The sequence below is a fragment of the Cryptomeria japonica genome, unplaced genomic scaffold, assembly GCF_030272615.1.
Source record: "Cryptomeria japonica unplaced genomic scaffold, Sugi_1.0 HiC_scaffold_87, whole genome shotgun sequence".
Taxonomy (NCBI): Eukaryota; Viridiplantae; Streptophyta; class Pinopsida; order Cupressales; family Cupressaceae; genus Cryptomeria; species Cryptomeria japonica.
In genome coordinates, this window is record NW_026728909.1 from 455,866 (window position 1) to 481,610 (window position 25,745).

General features: G+C 35.1%; 4 protein-coding genes across 4 annotated transcripts; 2 read left to right on the forward strand and 2 right to left on the reverse strand.

Annotated features, from left to right (window-relative positions):
- Nucleotides 1-1,572: 1,572 nt before the first annotated feature.
- Nucleotides 1,573-2,356, forward strand: LOC131864488 (pathogenesis-related thaumatin-like protein 3.7). Its single transcript, XM_059215258.1, has 2 exons — nucleotides 1,573-1,639; nucleotides 1,731-2,356. The coding sequence occupies exons 1-2, from the start codon at nucleotides 1,573-1,575 to the stop codon at nucleotides 2,354-2,356; spliced, it is 693 nt and encodes a 230-aa protein (XP_059071241.1).
- An 8,164-nt stretch (nucleotides 2,357-10,520) lies between these two features.
- LOC131864461 (pathogenesis-related thaumatin-like protein 3.7) lies at nucleotides 10,521-11,574 on the reverse strand. Its single transcript, XM_059215232.1, has 2 exons — nucleotides 11,475-11,574; nucleotides 10,521-11,372 (listed from the first exon to the last, which is right to left on the reverse strand). The coding sequence occupies exons 1-2, from the start codon at nucleotides 11,539-11,541 to the stop codon at nucleotides 10,747-10,749; spliced, it is 693 nt and encodes a 230-aa protein (XP_059071215.1). The 5' UTR covers nucleotides 11,542-11,574; the 3' UTR covers nucleotides 10,521-10,746.
- Nucleotides 11,575-13,906: 2,332 nt separating this feature from the next.
- LOC131864479 (pathogenesis-related thaumatin-like protein 3.7) lies at nucleotides 13,907-14,690 on the forward strand. Its single transcript, XM_059215250.1, has 2 exons — nucleotides 13,907-13,973; nucleotides 14,065-14,690. Exons 1-2 carry the CDS (start codon nucleotides 13,907-13,909, stop codon nucleotides 14,688-14,690), a joined length of 693 nt encoding a protein of 230 aa, XP_059071233.1.
- Nucleotides 14,691-22,875: 8,185 nt separating this feature from the next.
- On the reverse strand, nucleotides 22,876-23,911 carry LOC131864464 (pathogenesis-related thaumatin-like protein 3.7). The gene is made up of 2 exons (XM_059215235.1): nucleotides 23,809-23,911; nucleotides 22,876-23,706 (listed from the first exon to the last, which is right to left on the reverse strand). Exons 1-2 carry the CDS (start codon nucleotides 23,873-23,875, stop codon nucleotides 23,081-23,083), a joined length of 693 nt encoding a protein of 230 aa, XP_059071218.1. The 5' UTR covers nucleotides 23,876-23,911; the 3' UTR covers nucleotides 22,876-23,080.
- Nucleotides 23,912-25,745: the final 1,834 nt, after the last annotated feature.

A 25,745-nucleotide genomic window follows, 5' to 3' on the forward strand; every position in this document is an offset into this window, starting at 1 on the left:
GTAAGGGAGTTTAGATTACTTTCTTAGAATTTCTTAGTCATAGTTAAAATTTTATGTATGATTACTTATTTTTAATCTCATTGTTTGAAACTAAGTATATACAAAGAAAAAAAATCCTAAAATAATCATAAAAAAAATCTCTGACTAGAAAATTTTAAATATTTAGAAAATATAGTTGTCCTTTTAGATTTGCAAATTTCTAAAAAAAACTTGTTCCCCTAGACCTAATCGACATTTCAAGATATTCTTATTTCACTATTGATAATAATTTAGTCTATTTTTTTAAATCATAAGTTCATATTCCACTACTTATTTAACATTTTTATTTGAAAGCAAATAATACCTATTTAAAAATTAAACCAATTTTTTGAAATTATTATAATATTAGTTACAAAAGTCAATTAAAATGTATATTTTTCAAATATTAAATTTTAAACTATTGATATGTTGAGTATTAATTAATAAGTTGTAATCTCACTTTTAATTATCGACAAACTTGAAAAATTTATAAATACATTAATAAACATAAAATTTTAAAAATAGATTGAGAAACATTCATAAGAAAACAAAGTATATAATTTAGAAAAATGGATCAATCAAACAAAATATCAAGTTTAACCAAAAGAAATTGTAAGCTTTTCCAATTTGATTCTATGAACTTAACATCTTCTTCAAATAATTTTTCTACAGTTTTTTGTTTGAACATTATTTATTAATAAATTGTATTCTCACTTTTAATTACTAATAAAATTAAATAAATTTATAAATACATTAATAAGAATAAATTTAAAAAATAGATTTAAAAACATTTATAAGAAAACAAAATATATAATTTTTAAAAAGTGGGTCAATCAAACAAAATATCAAGTTTAAGCAAAAGAAATTCTATGAAGTTAAAATCTTTATCAAGATAATTTTACATCTTCCGATTTGATTCTTAGGCTACCTTGGCTTTTCAAGTCACTGAAATAGTTAGGATCAAAAACTGGCCAGCTGTTACCTAGAGTCATTTCATGTATTCAATGCAGGTTTGAGTTCTGATAAACCAGGGCTCTCGTAGCATCCACGGCTTCTCAGCCGGGTCCATGCTAGTTTGCTTCCTTCTGAAGTTATTACGGTCGGAAACTGGGCAGCGGTTACCTGAAGTCAAGTCATGCACTAAATGCAACCTGAAGTCAAGTCATGCACTAAATGTAAGTTTGAATTCTAATAACAAGGGCTTTCGTACGATGCATTGACAATTCTATGAATACAATACATGTTACACATTTTATGCATATAATACATGTTGCATATACATATAACTGCATCTAGATGCATCTTAGAATCTTATTCATACAATGCATGTTACACATCCTATGCATATAATGCATTTTACATAGACATATAACTACATGCAGATGCATCGTAGAAGCTGGATAGAGGGTGCCCTCGTACGTCACACTACTGCTCAGACTGAGTCCATGCTTCCTTCGTGTCTGCCCGGGAGATCTTTTCCTATATAAATGATGAATCCTTCTTCATATACTCAATCTATCCATCTTCATTCGACCGTTCAATACAGACGGTATAATGGCAACAGTATCAGATCTTGTGCTTATTCTTGTGGCTGGACTGGCTATATATCTTCAGATGCAAGGTAAGCTGTATTGGTAACATAAGAGTTTTAGATTGAATACACTATATATCCGAGGTTCACAATAATAATATGCGTGTGTTTTTTGTTGCAGAGGCGGCAGCAGTTAAGTTTGAGATAACGAACCAGTGCAGGTACACGGTTTGGGCGGCAGGATTACCCGGCGGAGGGCAGCAGCTCGACCAGGGTAAGACATGGACCGTCGATGTGCCGGCAGGGACAAAGGGAGCAAGATTCTGGGGCCGAACCGGCTGCTCTTTTGATGCGAGCGACCGAGGAACCTGTCAAACCGGTGACTGCAACGGCCAATTGAGCTGCCAGGTCTCGGGAGGCGTTCCCACCACGCTGGCTGAGTACACCCTCAATGGAGATGGCAACAAGGACTTCTACGACGTCTCCCTGGTGGACGAATTCAACGGTCCTCTCTCCATCAATCCTACAAACGGACAGTGCACTGCCCCTGCATGCAAAGCCGACGTCAATGCTGTTTGCCCTGCTGAGTTGAAGGTGAATGGCGGATGCAATAGTGCCTGCACTGTCTTTCAAACTGACCAGTATTGCTACAGAGGTGCCTATGTCGACAACTGCCCTGCCACAAACTACTCGATGATCTTCAAGAACCAGTGCCCTCAGGCCTACAGTTATGCCAAGGATGATACTTCCAGCACTTTCACCTGCCCTTCTGGAACCACTGACTACAGTATTGTATTCTGTCCCTAAATCTATATAGGAGTATGCTCATCTACATCCTAATAATCAGCTATGAGTGTATCACCTCCGTATTTAGTATCTGATATATGGTGGCATAAACTATCACTCGGTAGTCATATAAATAAGCCATCATTTGTTGTAAGGCGTTAGATGCAATTTTTAAGTATCACAGTTTACTATAAATAAAAGTCCAATATTCTAATGGGCAATTTGAAATAGGTAATTCATATGCAATATCTTTTTATAAATGTCTTTTATTATTTTAGTAGGGAAGGGGTCCTAAACCCTTACAAAAAAAACAAATAAACTAGAGAGCAACGACACAATCGCTGGCATCGGATAGCCAACACCCCAGAAAGCATAGAAACAACTCTCAAAAGTAATAAAACACTAACAATACCCACATAACTAAACATAATAACCCTCTCCAACTTCCTACTATCCATAATACAACTACTAGCATATAACTAAAAAGAGTTCATAATAGTATCAGAGTACTTAATCCACATGAAAACACCCAACATAAGGCATGCAGGCCTGTTTAGATAAAAGTCCATGTTAAAACTAATACTATCATCTTTTGAAATCAACGCAGACCAAAAAAAAGCACCAACCCAATAGCATCCTACTCATCCTTGATGACGTTCCATTCCCGCACAAGACACTACATCAGTTCCTTCTAGATCTTAGGTTACAACATGTCCTCTTTCTGCTCCTCTTGCAGGTTGACATCCTTCATCTTTTTTGCTTTTTTCTTCATCTTTCTCTATCTCAAGACAAACCCCATAACGACATTCTGCATAATTCATCAGTAATAGCACATAGGGAATTCAAGGCCTCTCCCATTAGCTGATGTCCTTGCCTATATTCGTCCATCTTCGCTTTAAGGTTCATGACCTTAACTTGTAGGTTAATTATCTAGTTTTGCTATTATTTGATGCTAAAATTCTCCTCCTCGGTAGGAGAGTCCTGAGAACAGGGCACCATTTCCACATCCTAAAAAAGTATTTTGAAGCAAGGATTTTTGTTTCGAATCAACCTTGTCCTCTAGAGAATCACTTAAACCCTTTGAATCCTCCTTACTGTCCTCCCCTTGTTCCTCCCCTTCCACCTGAAATTCCTCATCCTCCCCCCCTCCTCACTAGAGCTCCTGAGTTGTCATCATCATCAAGGGTAAAAGCCTTTGCCGGTTCAGGGGAAACATCTTCGGTTTCAATTTGTTTTTCTTGTCTTTGGCGAGCAGATGAGCCGACCTTCTTTCACCAAAGTGACCCTCCTATTTCTCCTTTTCATGCAGGTTATCTTTCACCTAATCTCATAGTTCTTACAAGATGAAAAATCAGACACCAATAATATCTATAGGTCCATTGCTATTGTATCCCATCCGTCGTATGATCAGGAATCATTAACCATATTGTTGTGTTGGTATGGCCACCTCTAGAGTAGCAGCTCTGACCTCTTCCTCATCCTTGTATAGCCAACTAAGGATGTCTTTCCCTTATGATTCATTTGCTAGTGTGCCCAATTGGATAAATTTTCCATCAAACTTGGTGATGGGTTGTGTTGATTGATGTGTCGATGCAGAAGGTTGTCCATGAGATTTTGGTGATGTTGGTAATTTTGATAGACACATGGGTTCAAAATAGTATTCTCCCATGCCTTGATCTTTGATTTCAACTTTTGTTTGAAGTCCATGGATAAAGACTTGATTTTTTCTTGATGATGATCTAATGCTAAGGAAGCTGGAGCTTTCCTATTGTGTGGAACTAGGCTGTCTTGAGCTGTCCCCATAGCATTGCAATGTTGAAAAGGATTATTATCGGTAGATATGGAGATTTCCTGTCCATTATATGGGAATTTGACACACTGATGGTATGTTGAAGGCACTACTTGCATTTCATGTATCCAAGGATGACCCAATAGAATATTGTATGTTAAGTCTATGTCTAAGACTTGGCACATAGTGTCCCTTTGTATCAGTCCTACCTAAATAGGTAGTATCACTGTTCCTTTAGATGACTTGTCTTCATCATCATAGGCCTTGATGGTGATCTTTTTGTTTGGATCAATAGACTTCTCAAAGAAGCCTAATGCACGGATAAGCTTTAAAGCACATATATTGAGACCAACTCCTCCATCTATTAATACTCTTTTAACTCGATGTTTGTAGACTAAGACTTTGATATGAAGGGGAGTGTTATGTGGATGACTCAAAGAGACATTATCATGTTGGAAAAGGTGAGTTTATGAGGCCCTGTCATATGAGCCACCATGGCTTGGAATTTTATCAATGTCCAGATCTTGAGGAATGTTTGTTTCAACCAATGCTTGTTCTAAGATATCCTTATCTTTTGGTGAGAACTTGAGCAACTCGAGTATAGATATTTGAGCAGGAGTTCTCTGTAGTTGATAAACCAAATCATATTGAGTATTGGGAATAGTGGTGGATGTTGATGTATGCCCTTTCAAGACGCATTTTTGAGCTTTGGTTGTCACATTGATTGATGCATGGTCTTGTTTGTCCTTGATTTTTATGACATTTATTTGGTTATCATCTATCAATATGTGATTGATGGTGTTGTTGTACAGGTGATTTATACAAGCTCCTCTTGTATCATTTGATGATGGAGCTCCTCCCTTCTTGTAATTTGGAAGAGGATTTTTAAAAGCATCGTGGTCACCGTTTGTTTTGAGACCATCAACCATTAAATCACCTCTATTGATCATATCCTGACCAATATTCTTAAGCCTCATGAAATCATTTGTGTGATGTCCTTTGTTTCGATGAAAATCACAAAAATACGAATCATTCCACCAAGGTGGTTTGACCTGGGGTTCAAAGTTGTTTATGGTCAGTAATGTGATAATTTTGTTCGCCAGGAGTTCTCGAAATGTCAATTCTAAGGTTTTCCCTAATGGTGTGTAGATGTGTCTATTTGGGAAAGTGTTGGTGTTACCTCTTTGGTTTGTATTATTCCCTCAGTTAGCCTTGTTTATTGTTGTTGCCTTGGGTATTGTTATTGGTATTTGAAATTGAAGGTCCTTGATTGGTATTTTGTGGATAAGTGTTAGTGCCTTGATTAACACCCTTTTGATTTTTGTTAGATTGTGGATTACCTCATAAAGCTAATACTGGTTGTTTGGACTTCATATCATTAGCATCAGCTCCTCCATCATTAACAATGTTTTTGTTTCTTGTCCAAAATCTTGATTTGTCTAAAGTGTTGTTGTTATTTTTATTGTTAAAGGAGTGAGTGTTGGATGAGTTAATTCCTTCCTTAAATAACTTCAATGTTCCTTTCTTGATGTAGGCTTCCTCTACTTGGATTCCATTTTCTATCAACTTGGTAAAAGCTGGTATGCATTGGAGCTTGAGTTGATAACACATCTCACTATTTAGATTGTCAATAAAGATCTCCATCTTTTCCTTTTCAGGCATGTCTCGAGGATATCTCGAAACCATACGTCTCCAACACTGAAGAAACACCATGAATGTTTCATTGCTTTTTTGTTTGGTGTTGCATACATCCAACATGGTGATTGCATCCTAAATATTATAGGAGTATTTTGTGATAAATTTGTTTACAAACTCATCAAATGATCTGATGGGAAGTGTAAGTTTAGACAACCACTCCATTGTTTTCCCTCCCAAACTTCTTGGGAATAGTCTCATTAAGAATCATCGTGAGAAAACTCTAGGCTTATGGTACAAAATTCCCGAACATGATTGCGAGGATCACTTTTAGCATCGTATTTGTCGTACTTTCGCATATCTGAATTTGGGGGAAAAGGTATCATGTTTAATCTCCTGTCAAAGGAGTAAGGACAGATTTCATCCAAGGAGTATCGCATTGTGGTCCCTTGTTGCATGTTCTACATTTGCCTTTGCAGCATTTGGATTTGTTGTGTAAGAGTGACCATGGGTGCATTTGTATGTCGAGGGAAACCTTCCCCCTTTCATTAAGATTATCCTGAGGTCGGCCATGGTTGTGTTCGGGGGTGTTATTTTGTTCATGCATGATTTATGGGCCATGTGTTTCTTCTTCTATTTTTTGGTCTTGATAGGCATAATTTCTAGACCTTGTTCTAAAAATTCTTTCAGCGACATTCCTTAAGTTTTCGGTATTAAAATCTTTAGGAAGTGTAACTCCTTTTCTAGTTAGCATGAGCATATATTTTTCCTCGTTTGCTTCAATAAGTCTTTCCATGAGCCTTTGGAATGAGGGGTTTTCTTGACATTCTTGGAGTTGTCATTCCTAAGTCACTTTGCTCAATGATTTGAGAGAAAAGACATTGACTTGAGGGATCATGTTAGATAGAGAACAATGGAACATCCCTTGGGAAGTTGAGCTATTCAATATAGCTCCATAACTTGCACCAAGAGTCCCATTGGTGTGTGGATCTTTTGGAACCTTAATTTTACGTTTCTGTACACCACATTTCCTGCACACATTTGTGGCGCCCACCATGGGGCCGAACCCCATTAATCTTATCATTTTTTTTGTAGGAGCAATATTGCAAGCACGTGGGAAAGCTGGTTTAGCACATTGGGACCTTTCTTTAGTGCGTAGAAACATTAGTTAGTGCTTCTAGTATACTATTTAGTGAAGACCTCTCCACTAGCACATTTAGACTTTTTGTTAGCACCTGATATTCTGGTTGTATTCTATATCATCATAACGCATTCGACAAACATAGTAGAACATTCGGTAACCATCTTAGCGCATAGAAGTCATTTTGTAGCACATTTTCATGTTTTTGTAGTGCATCTGCACGTTTCTGTAGCTCACCTGTGCAATAGTCTAATGCATAGCTCTAACAAAGGAAAACGCAAAACTGTAATCGAAGAAAGAAAATTTTAGGCTTGTGAAGCCCACCCTCAGAATTTGATTATTTTGCTAACTGATTTTGTTCAGGTTCAAACCTTTTTCTGCAGGAGCAATAGGAGTTAGTTTAAGTTTTTCTTTTCTTTCTTTCAAAAGTTAGTTAAAAAGAACTCACCCTCTTTTTTATTGCAAAAGCTTAAAATAAACCTCATAAGTTCTTTGGGATGTTTAAAATGAACTTCATACTTTCCTTTGGTATTTAAAACAAAACTTCATCTTTTTCTTATTGCATGGGTAAAAAGAACAACAAAGAAAAAAATTTCATTCTTCCAAGTTAGGAAAACACTTCGTTCGGGTTTTAAAAGAACAACAAATTTACTTTTCAATCAACAAAGGTAAAAAGAAATTCACCTTCCTTTGGTGCCTAAAAGGATTCATTTTAATTTATTGCAAAAGTAAAAGAAACTCATCTTTATTTTGTGCAAGGAAAAAGGGAAAGTTCTCACTTATCAACTTTAATTTTGTTGACCAAAATCACGATTTCTTTTGTTGACCAGGATTTCCAATTTTTTGATAGAAAATCATTGCTATAAAAGGTTAAAAAGAACACCATACTTTTTGGAGCAAAATCTCCAAACAGAAGTTAGCAAATCATTTCTTTGAAAGGTTAAAAAGAACACTTGAGTGCCTTGTCTCGAAAGTGGAAAGTATATGCTCTCCCCTTAATTGGGTGACCAAAATGCCAAACCACTCTTTCATGCTTTCTTCATTTCAAGCAGTTAAATCGTTTAGCAAGCCTGTCATCCCGAGTTTCTCTTAGAGTGCCATTTAAATGGTCGGTGAGAAGGGAATGACCTAATTTCGAGCCCCATGGTGGGTGCCAGAAATGTTTGTGGGAAATGCAGTGGTGTACAAAAACATAAAATTCAGGTTCCAAAAGATCCACACACCAATGGGACTCTTGGTGCAAGTTATGAAGCTATATTGAATAGCTCAACTTCCCAAGGGATGTTCCATTGTTCTCTATCTCACAGGATCCCTCAAGTCAATGTCTTTTCTCTCAAATCACGGAGCAAAGTGACTTAGGAATAACAACTCCAAGAATGGGTGATGTTTGATTAATTTACCATGATTTCATTCCTAGATATGTATGATATTGAATCTATGATGATTTTAAACTAGTATGAATTTTATGTTATGATAAAGATTAGCAATCCTCTCCTAACAATATATACTAGTCTAACATGGATATGCTATGATATTTAAAATTACTTCTAAAATGCTATTAAGATGATTTTATCAAAGAGAGGCTAAATGCTCAGTAAAATGACTATAGATTACATGCATGAAACTTGGATATCTCAAAATGAGAGAATGAGAGCTCTATTTATAGGGAAAATAGGGAAATGGATGGTCAAGATTGGATAATCTTAACAAGGGCCAGGATTGAAAGTTATCAATCCATGTTTACAATTCTCACCAATGAAATGGTGACAATTGTCAACAAGAGGTTGCTTGAGAGGAGATGAAATAATAATTAAATGCTTGAGAAGACATGATGGTTACCTTAGGAGCTAAGGGTTAATGTTAGGTTAGGGTTATCCATTGGATAAAGCTTTTACCCAAGCAGTAAACTCTTGTGCAAGGGTTAAAGGGATAACCAAAGTTAAAGCCATGAATGTTTTATGAGACCCTTGGGTTAGATGAGGGTTGAGTTAGAGAGAAAGTCTCTAGCCATGAAAGAAGGTTGAGTTAACCATTAATGGTTATGAAGACTTTGAGGGTTAACTTGTTGAGGACATAAAGCCTTTAATAGTTATTGAAGACTTTGAGGGTTTGAGAAGTGACTTCCCTTTTCTTAGGGATGTGACAATAATTAGGAGATGGATTAGGCTAAATTAGAATTGATTAGAATAATCTAGAAGGGGTTTAGGGAGGCAAGTGGGAGATGTAGGAAAATGGAAGTGGAGGAAAAAGGAATTTAATTAAAATAAAACTACTTTATTTCAATCAAATAGATGCAACTTGCATAAATACAAGTGAGGGATTTAAATAAATAAATTAGAATTATTTATTTGCAAGGATTAATTTAATTAAATGTAAGTTTAATTAAAAGGGGAGAAGGGGGAATTTAATTAAATAAAGTAATTTATTTAATCAAAGGCTAGAAAAGGCTTAGGTGAACTTAATTAAATAAATTGAGTAATTCATTTAATCAAATAGATGAATATAAAGAATTTAATTAAATAGAAGAATGAGATTAAAATAAATATTAAATATTCATTTAGGAAAGTGGTCAGATTTATACGTCTACAATAATTACTATCATATCACCAATAATGTGATAAAGGCAATTTGTATGTAATATATAGTTACGGAAAAATTTCTCCCATCTTATTATTATAGTTTAAAAATTTTAAATATGTGTATATCCATGCAAATTTATTAGAATCCACTATTATGGATTGAGTTGATACAATATGTATTGGAAAGTAGATTAGTTTTGTGTTGAGTATATTTATTTATTAATTCTTACTCTATCTTATTAGCACCATATGTCCTTGTCACATCAAAGAGTGACATATCTTACTACAAACATAAAATAAATACATAATGAATACATATTTCAAAATTAGAAATATATAACAACTTTCAACTAAAAAATATAAAATTAATTTCAAGTAAAATGAAATAATCTTTCCAAATAAAATAACTCATAACATTTAAATAAAAATAAGAACAAGAAAAAAAAAATGTCAAGTAATATAATTTTAATTATTGTAAAGTAATTTGGCTCATGGGTTCCTTTCCCTATTGAGGTGGTTGGAGATAGGGTGAAGAACTGATAGTGCTAAGTGCAAAAGTGTGTGGACTTCTTAAAGGCCTCCATTAATGTAGTGAGTCTAGATCATGTCAACTCGTCCTTTGCATTCACAAACAACCAAAAACCTAATCAAGATATTCCAAAAGGTAATAATGTGAAAATTGAAACTTAGTTTCTCTAGTATGTTTAGTTTGAATGTAAAGCTGATAAGAGATATTGGATGTAGCTACTATGTAGGATTTTGTCTACGTAAGTAAGAGTAGAGATGCATTCTGGCCCTATTTTAGATTTGTTATTTAATTGAAAAATTTTCAATTTTTAATATATATGGAATGCAACACCCAAAAGTAGCTAGTTTACAAAAAAATCAATTGTGACTCAAAATTTTATTTGATGAATGTAAATAATCTATATTTTAAAATTAAGATTTATAATTCAAAACAAGTAAATATCTGTACTATTTGAATATATATATATATTTAATATATTAGAACTTAAAATGTTAAAAAGATAACTGCATATGGATTAGCTTTTCCTCATTACCCATTAAAATACCGATGGAATTTTATTTACAATAAACTGTGATACTTGGAAACTGGCATGTATACCTTACACCAACCGATGGCTTATTTACATGACTCTACCAAATGATAGTTTATGCCACCATATATCAGATACTAAATACACGGGTGATAAGATCATAGCTGATTATTTGGAGGTTATAATGACTATGATGATCCTATATATATCTAGGGACAGAATACAATACTATAGTCGGTGGTACCAGAGGGGCAGGTGAAAGTGCTGGAAGAATCGTCCTTAGCATAACTGTATGCCTGTGGGCACTGGTTCTTGAACATCATCGAGTAGTTTGTGGCGGGGCAGTTCTTGACATAGGAACCTCTGCAGCAATACTGGTCAGTTTGAAAGACAGTACAGGCACTATTGCATCCACCATTCACCTTCAATTCAGCAGGGCAAGCAGCATTCACGTCGGCTTTGCATGCAGGGGCAGTGCACTGTCCATTTGTAGGATTGATGGAGAGAGGAACGTTGAAGCCGTCAACCAGGGAGACATCGTAGAAGTCCTGGTTGCCATCTCCATTTAGGGTGTACTCGACCAGCGTGGTCGGAACGCCCCCCGAGACTTGGCAGCTCAGTTGGCCGTTGCAGTCACCAGTTTGACAGGTTCCTCGGCCGCTCGCATCGAAAGAACAGCCAGTTCGGCCCCAGAATCTTGCCGCCTTTGTCCCTGCCGGCACATCGACGGTCCATGTCTGACCTTGGTCAAGCTGCTGCCCTCCTCCTGGTAGTCCTGCCGCCCAAACTGTGTACCCGCACTGGTTTCGTATATCAAACTTAACTGCCCACGCCTCTGCAACAAAACATACACACACAAAAATTATCGTAAGGCCTAGAGAGATGTATATACCATTCAACAACCTACAACACGTATTATTTTACCAACACATCTTACGTTGCATATGTAAAGATATGGCCAGTCCAGCCACAAGAACAAGCGCAAGATCTGATACCATCGCCATTATACCGTCTGAATTGAACGATTGAATGAAGATAGATAGATTGGGTATATGAGGAGGGATTATTCATTTATATAGAAAAAGATCGCTCCGCCGGTCATGAAGGAAGCAACAGAGGAAGGACCCGGCATGAGAAGGCTAGTATCGTACGCATTCCGGTTACAGAATTCAAGCTTGCATTTATAACATGACTTGACTTCAGGTAAGAGCTGCCCAGTTTCCAACCGTAAGGGTCATCAATATTCAGATAATAGCTGTAATATTAAAGACAACCAAGTTTCACAACAAATCAAACCAACAAAACATAAATAGCCATATGATATGGGAAAAAAAGGATGTTGGATTTAGTTTCATTGAACTTTAACTCTAAAGTAGCCAAATAAATATATAAGGACTTCCTAAAGTTTATTTTTTTATTTATTTTTGTAGCCCCCACCAATATTGTATAATAGACAAATTAGATATGGGACTGAGCATTAAGACTTCTATTTGAAGACCAACCCTAGATAACACCCTTGGCCCTTCAACTATTAATAAATAATTTAGAGCCAACTACCTTAAGAATAAATATATAACGGGGTGAAGGACTCCCTTGTAAGATAAAATAGGACAAGAATGAAATATTGAAAAAAGAATTTAATATGATCTAACAAATATATTTTTCAAATTACCAATATAAACCTGTAAATTGGGAAAGAAATCTAGACTCCTAAAGAGGAATTGCTTATCTACAAAGAGAAAATATTCTCAAGGAGTTTCAAGCCTTTTGCAAATAGGGAAGGGTTGCAAAGAAGATGTAAGGGAGTTTAGATTACTTTCTTAGAATTTCTTAGTCATAGTTAAAATTTTATGTATGATTACTTATTTTTAATCTCATTGTTTGAAACTAAGTATATACAAAGAAAAAAAATCCTAAAATAATCATAAAAAAAATCTCTGACTAGAAAATTTTAAATATTTAGAAAATATAGTTGTCCTTTTAGATTTGCAAATTTCTAAAAAAAACTTGTTCCCCTAGACCTAATCGACATTTCAAGATATTCTTATTTCACTATTGATAATAATTTAGTCTATTTTTTTAAATCATAAGTTCATATTCCACTACTTATTTAACATTTTTATTTGAAAGCAAATAATACCTATTTAAAAATTAAACCAATTTTTTGAAATTATTATAATATTAGTTACAAAAGTCAATTAAAATGTATATTTTTCAAATATTAAATTTTAAACTATTGATATGTTGAGTATTAATTAATAAGTTGTAATCTCACTTTTAATTATCGACAAACTTGAAAAATTTATAAATACATTAATAAACATAAAATTTTAAAAATAGATTGAGAAACATTCATAAGAAAACAAAGTATATAATTTAGAAAAATGGATCAATCAAACAAAATATCAAGTTTAACCAAAAGAAATTGTAAGCTTTTCCAATTTGATTCTATGAACTTAACATCTTCTTCAAATAATTTTTCTACAGTTTTTTGTTTGAACATTATTTATTAATAAATTGTATTCTCACTTTTAATTACTAATAAACTTAAATAAATTTATAAATACATTAATAAGAATAAATTTAAAAAATAGATTTAAAAACATTTATAAGAAAACAAAATATATAATTTTTAAAAAGTGGGTCAATCAAACAAAATATCAAGTTTAAGCAAAAGAAATTCTATGAAGTTAAAATCTTTATCAAGATAATTTTACATCTTCCGATTTGATTCTTAGGCTACCTTGGCTTTTCAAGTCACTGAAATAGTTAGGATCAAAAACTGGCCAGCTGTTACCTAGAGTCATTTCATGTATTCAATGCAGGTTTGAGTTCTGATAAACCAGGGCTCTCGTAGCATCCACGGCTTCTCAGCCGGGTCCATGCTAGTTTGCTTCCTTCTGAAGTTATTACGGTCGGAAACTGGGCAGCGGTTACCTGAAGTCAAGTCATGCACTAAATGCAACCTGAAGTCAAGTCATGCACTAAATGTAAGTTTGAATTCTAATAACAAGGGCTTTCGTACGATGCATTGACAATTCTATGAATACAATACATGTTACACATTTTATGCATATAATACATGTTGCATATACATATAACTGCATCTAGATGCATCTTAGAATCTTATTCATACAATGCATGTTACACATCCTATGCATATAATGCATTTTACATAGACATATAACTACATGCAGATGCATCGTAGAAGCTGGATAGAGGGTGCCCTCGTACGTCACACTACTGCTCAGACTGAGTCCATGCTTCCTTCGTGTCTGCCCGGGAGATCTTTTCCTATATAAATGATGAATCCTTCTTCATATACTCAATCTATCCATCTTCATTCGACCGTTCAATACAGACGGTATAATGGCAACAGTATCAGATCTTGTGCTTATTCTTGTGGCTGGACTGGCTATATATCTTCAGATGCAAGGTAAGCTGTATTGGTAACATAAGAGTTTTAGATTGAATACACTATATATCCGAGGTTCACAATAATAATATGCGTGTGTTTTTTGTTGCAGAGGCGGCAGCAGTTAAGTTTGAGATAACGAACCAGTGCAGGTACACGGTTTGGGCGGCAGGATTACCCGGCGGAGGGCAGCAGCTCGACCAGGGTAAGACATGGACCGTCGATGTGCCGGCAGGGACAAAGGGAGCAAGATTCTGGGGCCGAACCGGCTGCTCTTTTGATGCGAGCGACCGAGGAACCTGTCAAACCGGTGACTGCAACGGCCAATTGAGCTGCCAGGTCTCGGGAGGCATTCCCACCACGCTGGCTGAGTACACCCTCAATGGAGATGGCAACAAGGACTTCTACGACGTCTCCCTGGTGGACGAATTCAACGGTCCTCTCTCCATCAATCCTACAAACGGACAGTGCACTGCCCCTGCATGCAAAGCCGACGTCAATGCTGTTTGCCCTGCTGAGTTGAAGGTGAATGGCGGATGCAATAGTGCCTGCACTGTCTTTCAAACTGACCAGTATTGCTACAGAGGTGCCTATGTCGACAACTGCCCTGCCACAAACTACTCGATGATCTTCAAGAACCAGTGCCCTCAGGCCTACAGTTATGCCAAGGATGATACTTCCAGCACTTTCACCTGCCCTTCTGGAACCACTGACTACAGTATTGTATTCTGTCCCTAAATCTATATAGGAGTATGCTCATCTACATCCTAATAATCAGCTATGAGTGTATCACCTCCGTATTTAGTATCTGATATATGGTGGCATAAACTATCACTCGGTAGTCATATAAATAAGCCATCATTTGTTGTAAGGCGTTAGATGCAATTTTGAAGTATCACAGTTTACTATAAATAAAAGTCCAATATTCTAATGGGCAATTTGAAATAGGTAATTCATATGCAATATCTTTTTATAAATGTCTTTTATTATTTTAGTAGGGAAGGGGTCCTAAACCCTTACAAAAAAAACAAATAAACTAGAGAGCAACGACACAATCGCTGGCATCGGATAGCCAACACCCCAGAAAGCATAGAAACAACTCTCAAAAGTAATAAAACACTAACAATACCCACATAACTAAACATAATAACCCTCTCCAACTTCCTACTATCCATAATACAACTACTAGCATATAACTAAAAAGAGTTCATAATAGTATCAGAGTACTTAATCCACATGAAAACACCCAACATAAGGCATGCAGGCCTGTTTAGATAAAAGTCCATGTTAAAACTAATACTATCATCTTTTGAAATCAACCCAGACCAAAAAAAAGCACCAACCCAATAGCATCCTACTCATCCTTGATGACGTTCCATTCCCGCACAAGACACTACATCAGTTCCTTCTAGATCTTAGGTTACAACATGTCCTCTTTCTGCTCCTCTTGCAGGTTGACATCCTTCATCTTTTTTGCTTTTTTCTTCATCTTTCTCTATCTCAAGACAAACCCCATAACGACATTCTGCATAATTCATCAGTAATAGCACATAGGGAATTCAAGGCCTCTCCCATTAGCTGATGTCCTTGCCTATATTCGTCCATCTTCGCTTTAAGGTTCATGACCTTAACTTGTAGGTTAATTATCTAGTTTTGCTATTATTTGATGCTAAAATTCTCCTCCTCGGTAGGAGAGTCCTGAGAACAGGGCACCATTTCCACATCCTAAAAAAGTATTTTGAAGCAAGGATTTTTGTTTTGAATCAACCTTGTCCTCTAGAGAATCACTTAAACCCTTTGAATCCTCCTTACTGTCCTCCCCTTGTTCCTCCCCTTCCACCTGAAATTCCTCATCCTCCCCCCCTCCTCACTAGAGCTCCTGAGTTGTCATCATCATCAAGGGTAAAAGCCTTTGCCGGTTCAGGGGAAACATCTTCGGTTTCAATTTGTTTTTCTTGTCTTTGGCGAGCAGATGAGCCGACCTTCTTTCACCAAAGTGACCCTCCTATTTCTCCTTTTCATGCAGGTTATCTTTCACCTAATCTCATAGTTCTTAAAAGATGAAAAATCAGACACCAATAATATCTATAGGTCCATTGCTATTGTATCCCATCCGTCGTATGATCAGGAATCATTAACCATATTGTTGTGTTGGTATGGCCACCTCTAGAGTAGCAGCTCTGACCTCTTCCTCATCCTTGTATAGCCAACTAAGGATGTCTTTCCCTTATGATTCATTTGCTAGTGTGCCCAATTGGATAAATTTTCCATCAAACTTGGTGATGGGTTGTGTTGATTGATGTGTCGATGCAGAAGGTTGTCCATGAGATTTTGGTGATGTTGGTAATTTTGATAGACACATGGGTTCAAAATAGTATTCTCCCATGCCTTGATCTTTGATTTCAACTTTTGTTTGAAGTCCATGGATAAAGACTTGATTTTTTCTTGATGATGATCTAATGCTAAGGAAGCTGGAGCTTTCCTATTGTGTGGAACTAGGCTGTCTTGAGCTGTCCCCATAGCATTGCAATGTTGAAAAGGATTATTATTGGTAGATATGGAGATTTCCTGTCCATTATATGGGAATTTGACACACTGATGGTATGTTGAAGGCACTACTTGCATTTCATGTATCCAAGGATGACCCAATAGAATATTGTATGTTAAGTCTATGTCTAAGACTTGGCACATAGTGTCCCTTTGTATCAGTCCTACCTAAATAGGTAGTATCACTGTTCCTTTAGATGACTTGTCTTCATCATCATAGGCCTTGATGGTGATCTTTTTGTTTGGATCAATAGACTTCTCAAAGAAGCCTAATGCACGGATAAGCTTTAAAGCACATATATTGAGACCAACTCCTCCATCTATTAATACTCTTTTAACTCGATGTTTGTAGACTAAGACTTTGATATGAAGGGGAGTGTTATGTGGATGACTCAAAGAGACATTATCATGTTGGAAAAGGTGAGTTTATGAGGCCCTGTCATATGAGCCACCATGGCTTGGAATTTTATCAATGTCCAGATCTTGAGGAATGTTTGTTTCAACCAATGCTTGTTCTAAGATATCCTTATCTTTTGGTGAGAACTTGAGCAACTCGAGTATAGATATTTGAGCAGGAGTTCTCTGTAGTTGATAAACCAAATCATATTGAGTATTGGGAATAGTGGTGGATGTTGATGTATGCCCTTTCAAGACGCATTTTTGAGCTTTGGTTGTCACATTGATTGATGCATGGTCTTGTTTGTCCTTGATTTTTATGACATTTATTTGGTTATCATCTATCAATATGTGATTGATGGTGTTGTTGTACAGGTGATTTATACAAGCTCCTCTTGTATCATTTGATGATGGAGCTCCTCCCTTCTTGTAATTTGGAAGAGGATTTTTAAAAGCATCGTGGTCACCGTTTGTTTTGAGACCATCAACCATTAAATCACCTCTATTGATCATATCCTGACCAATATTCTTAAGCCTCATGAAATCATTTGTGTGATGTCCTTTGTTTCGATGAAAATCACAAAAATACGAATCATTCCACCAAGGTGGTTTGACCTGGGGTTCAAAGTTGTTTATGGTCAGTAATGTGATAATTTTGTTCGCCAGGAGTTCTCGAAATGTCAATTCTAAGGTTTTCCCTAATGGTGTGTAGATGTGTCTATTTGGGAAAGTGTTGGTGTTACCTCTTTGGTTTGTATTATTCCCTCAGTTAGCCTTGTTTATTGTTGTTGCCTTGGGTATTGTTATTGGTATTTGAAATTGAAGGTCCTTGATTGGTATTTTGTGGATAAGTGTTAGTGCCTTGATTAACACCCTTTTGATTTTTGTTAGATTGTGGATTACCTCATAAAGCTAATACTGGTTGTTTGGACTTCATATCATTAGCATCAGCTCCTCCATCATTAACAATGTTTTTGTTTCTTGTCCAAAATCTTGATTTGTCTAAAGTGTTGTTGTTATTTTTATTGTTAAAGGAGTGAGTGTTGGATGAGTTAATTCCTTCCTTAAATAACTTCAATGTTCCTTTCTTGATGTAGGCTTCCTCTACTTGGATTCCATTTTCTATCAACTTGGTAAAAGCTGGTATGCATTGGAGCTTGAGTTGATAACACATCTCACTATTTAGATTGTCAATAAAGATCTCCATCTTTTCCTTTTCAGGCATGTCTCGAGGATATCTCGAAACCATACGTCTCCAACACTGAAGAAACACCATGAATGTTTCATTGCTTTTTTGTTTGGTGTTGCATACATCCAACATGGTGATTGCATCCTAAATATTATAGGAGTATTTTGTGATAAATTTGTTTACAAACTCATCAAATGATCTGATGGGAAGTGTAAGTTTAGACAACCACTCCATTGTTTTCCCTCCCAAACTTCTTGGGAATAGTCTCATTAAGAATCATCGTGAGAAAACTCTAGGCTTATGGTACAAAATTCCCGAACATGATTGCGAGGATCACTTTTAGCATCGTATTTGTCGTACTTTCGCATATCTGAATTTGGGGGAAAAGGTATCATGTTTAATCTCCTGTCAAAGGAGTAAGGACAGATTTCATCCAAGGAGTATCGCATTGTGGTCCCTTGTTGCATGTTCTACATTTGCCTTTGCAGCATTTGGATTTGTTGTGTAAGAGTGACCATGGGTGCATTTGTATGTCGAGGGAAACCTTCCCCCTTTCATTAAGATTATCCTGAGGTCGGCCATGGTTGTGTTCGGGGGTGTTATTTTGTTCATGCATGATTTATGGGCCATGTGTTTCTTCTTCTATTTTTTGGTCTTGATAGGCATAATTTCTAGACCTTGTTCTAAAAATTCTTTCAGCGACATTCCTTAAGTTTTCGGTATTAAAATCTTTAGGAAGTGTAACTCCTTTTCTAGTTAGCATGAGCATATATTTTTCCTCGTTTGCTTCAATAAGTCTTTCCATGAGCCTTTGGAATGAGGGGTTTTCTTGACATTCTTGGAGTTGTCATTCCTAAGTCACTTTGCTCAATGATTTGAGAGAAAAGACATTGACTTGAGGGATCATGTTAGATAGAGAACAATGGAACATCCCTTGGGAAGTTGAGCTATTCAATATAGCTCCATAACTTGCACCAAGAGTCCCATTGGTGTGTGGATCTTTTGGAACCTTAATTTTACGTTTCTGTACACCACATTTCCTGCACACATTTGTGGCGCCCACCATGGGGCCGAACCCCATTAATCTTATCATTTTTTTTGTAGGAGCAATATTGCAAGCACGTGGGAAAGCTGGTTTAGCACATTGGGACCTTTCTTTAGTGCGTAGAAACATTAGTTAGTGCTTCTAGTATACTATTTAGTGAAGACCTCTCCACTAGCACATTTAGACTTTTTGTTAGCACCTGATATTCTGGTTGTATTCTATATCATCATAATGCATTCGACAAACATAGTAGAACATTCGGTAACCATCTTAGTGCATAGAAGTCATTTTGTAGCACATTTTCATGTTTTTGTAGTGCATCTGCACGTTTCTGTAGCTCACCTGTGCAATAGTCTAATGCATAGCTCTAACAAAGGAAAACGCAAAACTGTAATCGAAGAAAGAAAATTTTAGGCTTGTGAAGCCCACCCTCAGAATTTGATTATTTTGCTAACTGATTTTGTTCAGGTTCAAACCTTTTTCTGCAGGAGCAATAGGAGTTAGTTTAAGTTTTTCTTTTCTTTCTTTCAAAAGTTAGTTAAAAAGAACTCACCCTCTTTTTTATTGCAAAAGCTTAAAATAAACCTCATAAGTTCTTTGGGATGTTTAAAATGAACTTCATACTTTCCTTTGGTATTTAAAACAAAACTTCATCTTTTTCTTATTGCATGGGTAAAAAGAACAACAAAGAAAAAAATTTCATTCTTCCAAGTTAGGAAAACACTTCGTTCGGGTTTTAAAAGAACAACAAATTTACTTTTCAATCAACAAAGGTAAAAAGAAATTCACCTTCCTTTGGTGCCTAAAAGGATTCATTTTAATTTATTGCAAAAGTAAAAGAAACTCATCTTTATTTTGTGCAAGGAAAAAGGGAAAGTTCTCACTTATCAACTTTAATTTTGTTGACCAAAATCACGATTTCTTTTGTTGACCAGGATTTCCAATTTTTTGATAGAAAATCATTGCTATAAAAGGTTAAAAAGAACACCATACTTTTTGGAGCAAAATCTCCAAACAGAAGTTAGCAAATCATTTCTTTGAAAGGTTAAAAAGAACACTTGAGTGCCTTGTCTCGAAAGTGGAAAGTATATGCTCTCCCCTTAATTGGGTGACCAAAATGCCAAACCACTCTTTCATGCTTTCTTCATTTCAAGCAGTTAAATCGTTTAGCAAGCCTGTCATCCCGAGTTTCTCTTAGAGTGCCATTTAAATGGTCGGTGAGAAGGGAATGACCTAATTTCGAGCCCCATGGTGGGTGCCAGAAATGTTTGTGGGAAATGCAGTGGTGTACAAAAACATAAAATTCAGGTTCCAAAAGATCCACACACCAATGGGACTCTTGGTGCAAGTTATGAAGCTATATTGAATAGCTCAACTTCCCAAGGGATGTTCCATTGTTCTCTATCTCACAGGATCCCTCAAGTCAATGTCTTTTCTCTCAAATCACGGAGCAAAGTGACTTAGGAATAACAACTCCAAGAATGGGTGATGTTTGATTAATTTACCATGATTTCATTCCTAGATATGTATGATATTGAATCTATGATGATTTTAAACTAGTATGAATTTTATGTTATGATAAAGATTAGCAATCCTCTCCTAACAATATATACTAGTCTAACATGGATATGCTATGATATTTAAAATTACTTCTAAAATGCTATTAAGATGATTTTATCAAAGAGAGGCTAAATGCTCAGTAAAATGACTATAGATTACATGCATGAAACTTGGATATCTCAAAATGAGAGAATGAGAGCTCTATTTATAGGGAAAATAGGGAAATGGATGGTCAAGATTGGATAATCTTAACAAGGGCCAGGATTGAAAGTTATCAATCCATGTTTACAATTCTCACCAATGAAATGGTGACAATTGTCAACAAGAGGTTGCTTGAGAGGAGATGAAATAATAATTAAATGCTTGAGAAGACATGATGGTTACCTTAGGAGCTAAGGGTTAATGTTAGGTTAGGGTTATCCATTGGATAAAGCTTTTACCCAAGCAGTAAACTCTTGTGCAAGGGTTAAAGGGATAACCAAAGTTAAAGCCATGAATGTTTTATGAGACCCTTGGGTTAGATGAGGGTTGAGTTAGAGAGAAAGTCTCTAGCCATGAAAGAAGGTTGAGTTAACCATTAATGGTTATGAAGACTTTGAGGGTTAACTTGTTGAGGACATAAAGCCTTTAATAGTTATTGAAGACTTTGAGGGTTTGAGAAGTGACTTCCCTTTTCTTAGGGATGTGACAATAATTAGGAGATGGATTAGGCTAAATTAGAATTGATTAGAATAATCTAGAAGGGGTTTAGGGAGGCAAGTGGGAGATGTAGGAAAATGGAAGTGGAGGAAAAAGGAATTTAATTAAAATAAAACTACTTTATTTCAATCAAATAGATGCAACTTGCATAAATACAAGTGAGGGATTTAAATAAATAAATTAGAATTATTTATTTGCAAGGATTAATTTAATTAAATGTAAGTTTAATTAAAAGGGGAGAAGGGGGAATTTAATTAAATAAAGTAATTTATTTAATCAAAGGCTAGAAAAGGCTTAGGTGAACTTAATTAAATAAATTGAGTAATTCATTTAATCAAATAGATGAATATAAAGAATTTAATTAAATAGAAGAATGAGATTAAAATAAATATTAAATATTCATTTAGGAAAGTGGTCAGATTTATACGTCTACAATAATTACTATCATATCACCAATAATGTGATAAAGGCAATTTGTATGTAATATATAGTTACGGAAAAATTTCTCCCATCTTATTATTATAGTTTAAAAATTTTAAATATGTGTATATCCATGCAAATTTATTAGAATCCACTATTATGGATTGAGTTGATACAATATGTATTGGAAAGTAGATTAGTTTTGTGTTGAGTATATTTATTTATTAATTCTTACTCTATCTTATTAGCACCATATGTCCTTGTCACATCAAAGAGTGACATATCTTACTACAAACATAAAATAAATACATAATGAATACATATTTCAAAATTAGAAATATATAACAACTTTCAACTAAAAAATATAAAATTAATTTCAAGTAAAATGAAATAATCTTTCCAAATAAAATAACTCATAACATTTAAATAAAAATAAGAACAAGAAAAAAAAAATGTCAAGTAATATAATTTTAATTATTGTAAAGTAATTTGGCTCATGGGTTCCTTTCCCTATTGAGGTGGTTGGAGATAGGGTGAAGAACTGATAGTGCTAAGTGCAAAAGTGTGTGGACTTCTTAAAGGCCTCCATTAATGTAGTGAGTCTAGATCATGTCAACTCGTCCTTTGCATTCACAAACAACCAAAAACCTAATCAAGATATTCCAAAAGGTAATAATGTGAAAATTGAAACTTAGTTTCTCTAGTATGTTTAGTTTGAATGTAAAGCTGATAAGAGATATTGGATGTAGCTACTATGTAGGATTTTGTCTACGTAAGTAAGAGTAGAGATGCATTCTGGCCCTATTTTAGATTTGTTATTTAATTGAAAAATTTTCAATTTTTAATATATATGGAATGCAACACCCAAAAGTAGCTAGTTTACAAAAAAATCAATTGTGACTCAAAATTTTATTTGATGAATGTAAATAATCTATATTTTAAAATTAAGATTTATAATTCAAAACAAGTAAATATCTGTACTATTTGAATATATATATATATTTAATATATTAGAACTTAAAATGTTAAAAAGATAACTGCATATGGATTAGCTTTTCCTCATTACCCATTAAAATACCGATGGAATTTTATTTACAATAAACTGTGATACTTGGAAACTGGCATGTATACCTTACACCAACCGATGGCTTATTTACATGACTCTACCAAATGATAGTTTATGCCACCATATATCAGATACTAAATACACGGGTGATAAGATCATAGCTGATTATTTGGAGGTTATAATGACTATGATGATCCTATATATATCTAGGGACAGAATACAATACTATAGTCGGTGGTACCAGAGGGGCAGGTGAAAGTGCTGGAAGAATCGTCCTTAGCATAACTGTATGCCTGTGGGCACTGGTTCTTGAACATCATCGAGTAGTTTGTGGCGGGGCAGTTCTTGACATAGGAACCTCTGCAGCAATACTGGTCAGTTTGAAAGACAGTACAGGCACTATTGCATCCACCATTCACCTTCAATTCAGCAGGGCAAGCAGCATTCACGTCGGCTTTGCATGCAGGGGCAGTGCACTGTCCATTTGTAGGATTGATGGAGAGAGGAACGTTGAAGCCGTCAACCAGGGAGACATCGTAGAAGTCCTGGTTGCCATCTCCATTTAGGGTGTACTCGACCAGCGTGGTCGGAACGCCCCCCGAGACTTGGCAGCTCAGTTGGCCGTTGCAGTCACCAGTTTGACAGGTTCCTCGGCCGCTCGCATCGAAAGAACAGCCAGTTCGGCCCCAGAATCTTGCCGCCTTTGTCCCTGCCGGCACATCGACGGTCCATGTCTGACCTTGGTCAAGCTGCTGCCCTCCTCCTGGTAGTCCTGCCGCCCAAACTGTGTACCCGCACTGGTTTCGTATATCAAACTTAACTGCCCACGCCTCTGCAACAAAACATACACACACAAAAATTATCGTAAGGCCTAGAGAGATGTATATACCATTCAACAACCTACAACACGTATTATTTTACCAACACATCTTACGTTGCATATGTAAAGATATGGCCAGTCCAGCCACAAGAACAAGCGCAAGATCTGATACCATCGCCATTATACCGTCTGAATTGAACGATTGAATGAAGATAGATAGATTGGGTATATGAGGAGGGATTATTCATTTATATAGAAAAAGATCGCTCCGCCGGTCATGAAGGAAGCAACAGAGGAAGGACCCGGCATGAGAAGGCTAGTATCGTACGCATTCCGGTTACAGAATTCAAGCTTGCATTTATAACATGACTTGACTTCAGGTAAGAGCTGCCCAGTTTCCAACCGTAAGGGTCATCAATATTCAGATAATAGCTGTAATATTAAAGACAACCAAGTTTCACAACAAATCAAACCAACAAAACATAAATAGCCATATGATATGGGAAAAAAAGGATGTTGGATTTAGTTTCATTGAACTTTAACTCTAAAGTAGCCAAATAAATATATAAGGACTTCCTAAAGTTTATTTTTTTATTTATTTTTGTAGCCCCCACCAATATTGTATAATAGACAAATTAGATATGGGACTGAGCATTAAGACTTCTATTTGAAGACCAACCCTAGATAACACCCTTGGCCCTTCAACTATTAATAAATAATTTAGAGCCAACTACCTTAAGAATAAATATATAACGGGGTGAAGGACTCCCTTGTAAGATAAAATAGGACAAGAATGAAATATTGAAAAAAGAATTTAATATGATCTAACAAATATATTTTTCAAATTACCAATATAAACCTGTAAATTGGGAAAGAAATCTAGACTCCTAAAGAGGAATTGCTTATCTACAAAGAGAAAATATTCTCAAGGAGTTTCAAGCCTTTTGCAAATAGGGAAGGGTTGCAAAGAAGATGTAAGGGAGTTTAGATTACTTTCTTAGAATTTCTTAGTCATAGTTAAAATTTTATGTATGATTACTTATTTTTAATCTCATTGTTTGAAACTAAGTATATACAAAGAAAAAAAATCCTAAAATAATCATAAAAAAAATCTCTGACTAGAAAATTTTAAATATTTAGAAAATATAGTTGTCCTTTTAGATTTGCAAATTTCTAAAAAAAACTTGTTCCCCTAGACCTAATCGACATTTCAAGATATTCTTATTTCACTATTGATAATAATTTAGTCTATTTTTTTAAATCATAAGTTCATATTCCACTACTTATTTAACATTTTTATTTGAAAGCAAATAATACCTATTTAAAAATTAAACCAATTTTTTGAAATTATTATAATATTAGTTACAAAAGTCAATTAAAATGTATATTTTTCAAATATTAAATTTTAAACTATTGATATGTTGAGTATTAATTAATAAGTTGTAATCTCACTTTTAATTATCGACAAACTTGAAAAATTTATAAATACATTAATAAACATAAAATTTTAAAAATAGATTGAGAAACATTCATAAGAAAACAAAGTATATAATTTAGAAAAATGGATCAATCAAACAAAATATCAAGTTTAACCAAAAGAAATTGTAAGCTTTTCCAATTTGATTCTATGAACTTAACATCTTCTTCAAATAATTTTTCTACAGTTTTTTGTTTGAACATTATTTATTAATAAATTGTATTCTCACTTTTAATTACTAATAAAATTAAATAAATTTATAAATACATTAATAAGAATAAATTTAAAAAATAGATTTAAAAACATTTATAAGAAAACAAAATATATAATTTTTAAAAAGTGGGTCAATCAAACAAAATATCAAGTTTAAGCAAAAGAAATTCTATGAAGTTAAAATCTTTATCAAGATAATTTTACATCTTCCGATTTGATTCTTAGGCTACCTTGGCTTTTCAAGTCACTGAAATAGTTAGGATCAAAAACTGGCCAGCTGTTACCTAGAGTCATTTCATGTATTCAATGCAGGTTTGAGTTCTGATAAACCAGGGCTCTCGTAGCATCCACGGCTTCTCAG

Coding starts and splice junctions, on each gene's coding strand:
- LOC131864488 (XM_059215258.1), top strand. CDS start 1,573: ATGGCAACAGTATCAGATCTTGTGCTTATTCTTGTGGCTGGACTGGCT. Junction 1,640..1,730: donor TATATATCTTCAGATGCAAG/GTAAGCTGTATT, acceptor TTTTTGTTGCAG/AGGCGGCAGCAGTTAAGTTT.
- LOC131864461 (XM_059215232.1), bottom strand. CDS start 11,541: ATGGCGATGGTATCAGATCTTGCGCTTGTTCTTGTGGCTGGACTGGCC. Junction 11,373..11,474: donor CATATCTTTACATATGCAAC/GTAAGATGTGTT, acceptor GTTTTGTTGCAG/AGGCGTGGGCAGTTAAGTTT.
- LOC131864479 (XM_059215250.1), top strand. CDS start 13,907: ATGGCAACAGTATCAGATCTTGTGCTTATTCTTGTGGCTGGACTGGCT. Junction 13,974..14,064: donor TATATATCTTCAGATGCAAG/GTAAGCTGTATT, acceptor TTTTTGTTGCAG/AGGCGGCAGCAGTTAAGTTT.
- LOC131864464 (XM_059215235.1), bottom strand. CDS start 23,875: ATGGCGATGGTATCAGATCTTGCGCTTGTTCTTGTGGCTGGACTGGCC. Junction 23,707..23,808: donor CATATCTTTACATATGCAAC/GTAAGATGTGTT, acceptor GTTTTGTTGCAG/AGGCGTGGGCAGTTAAGTTT.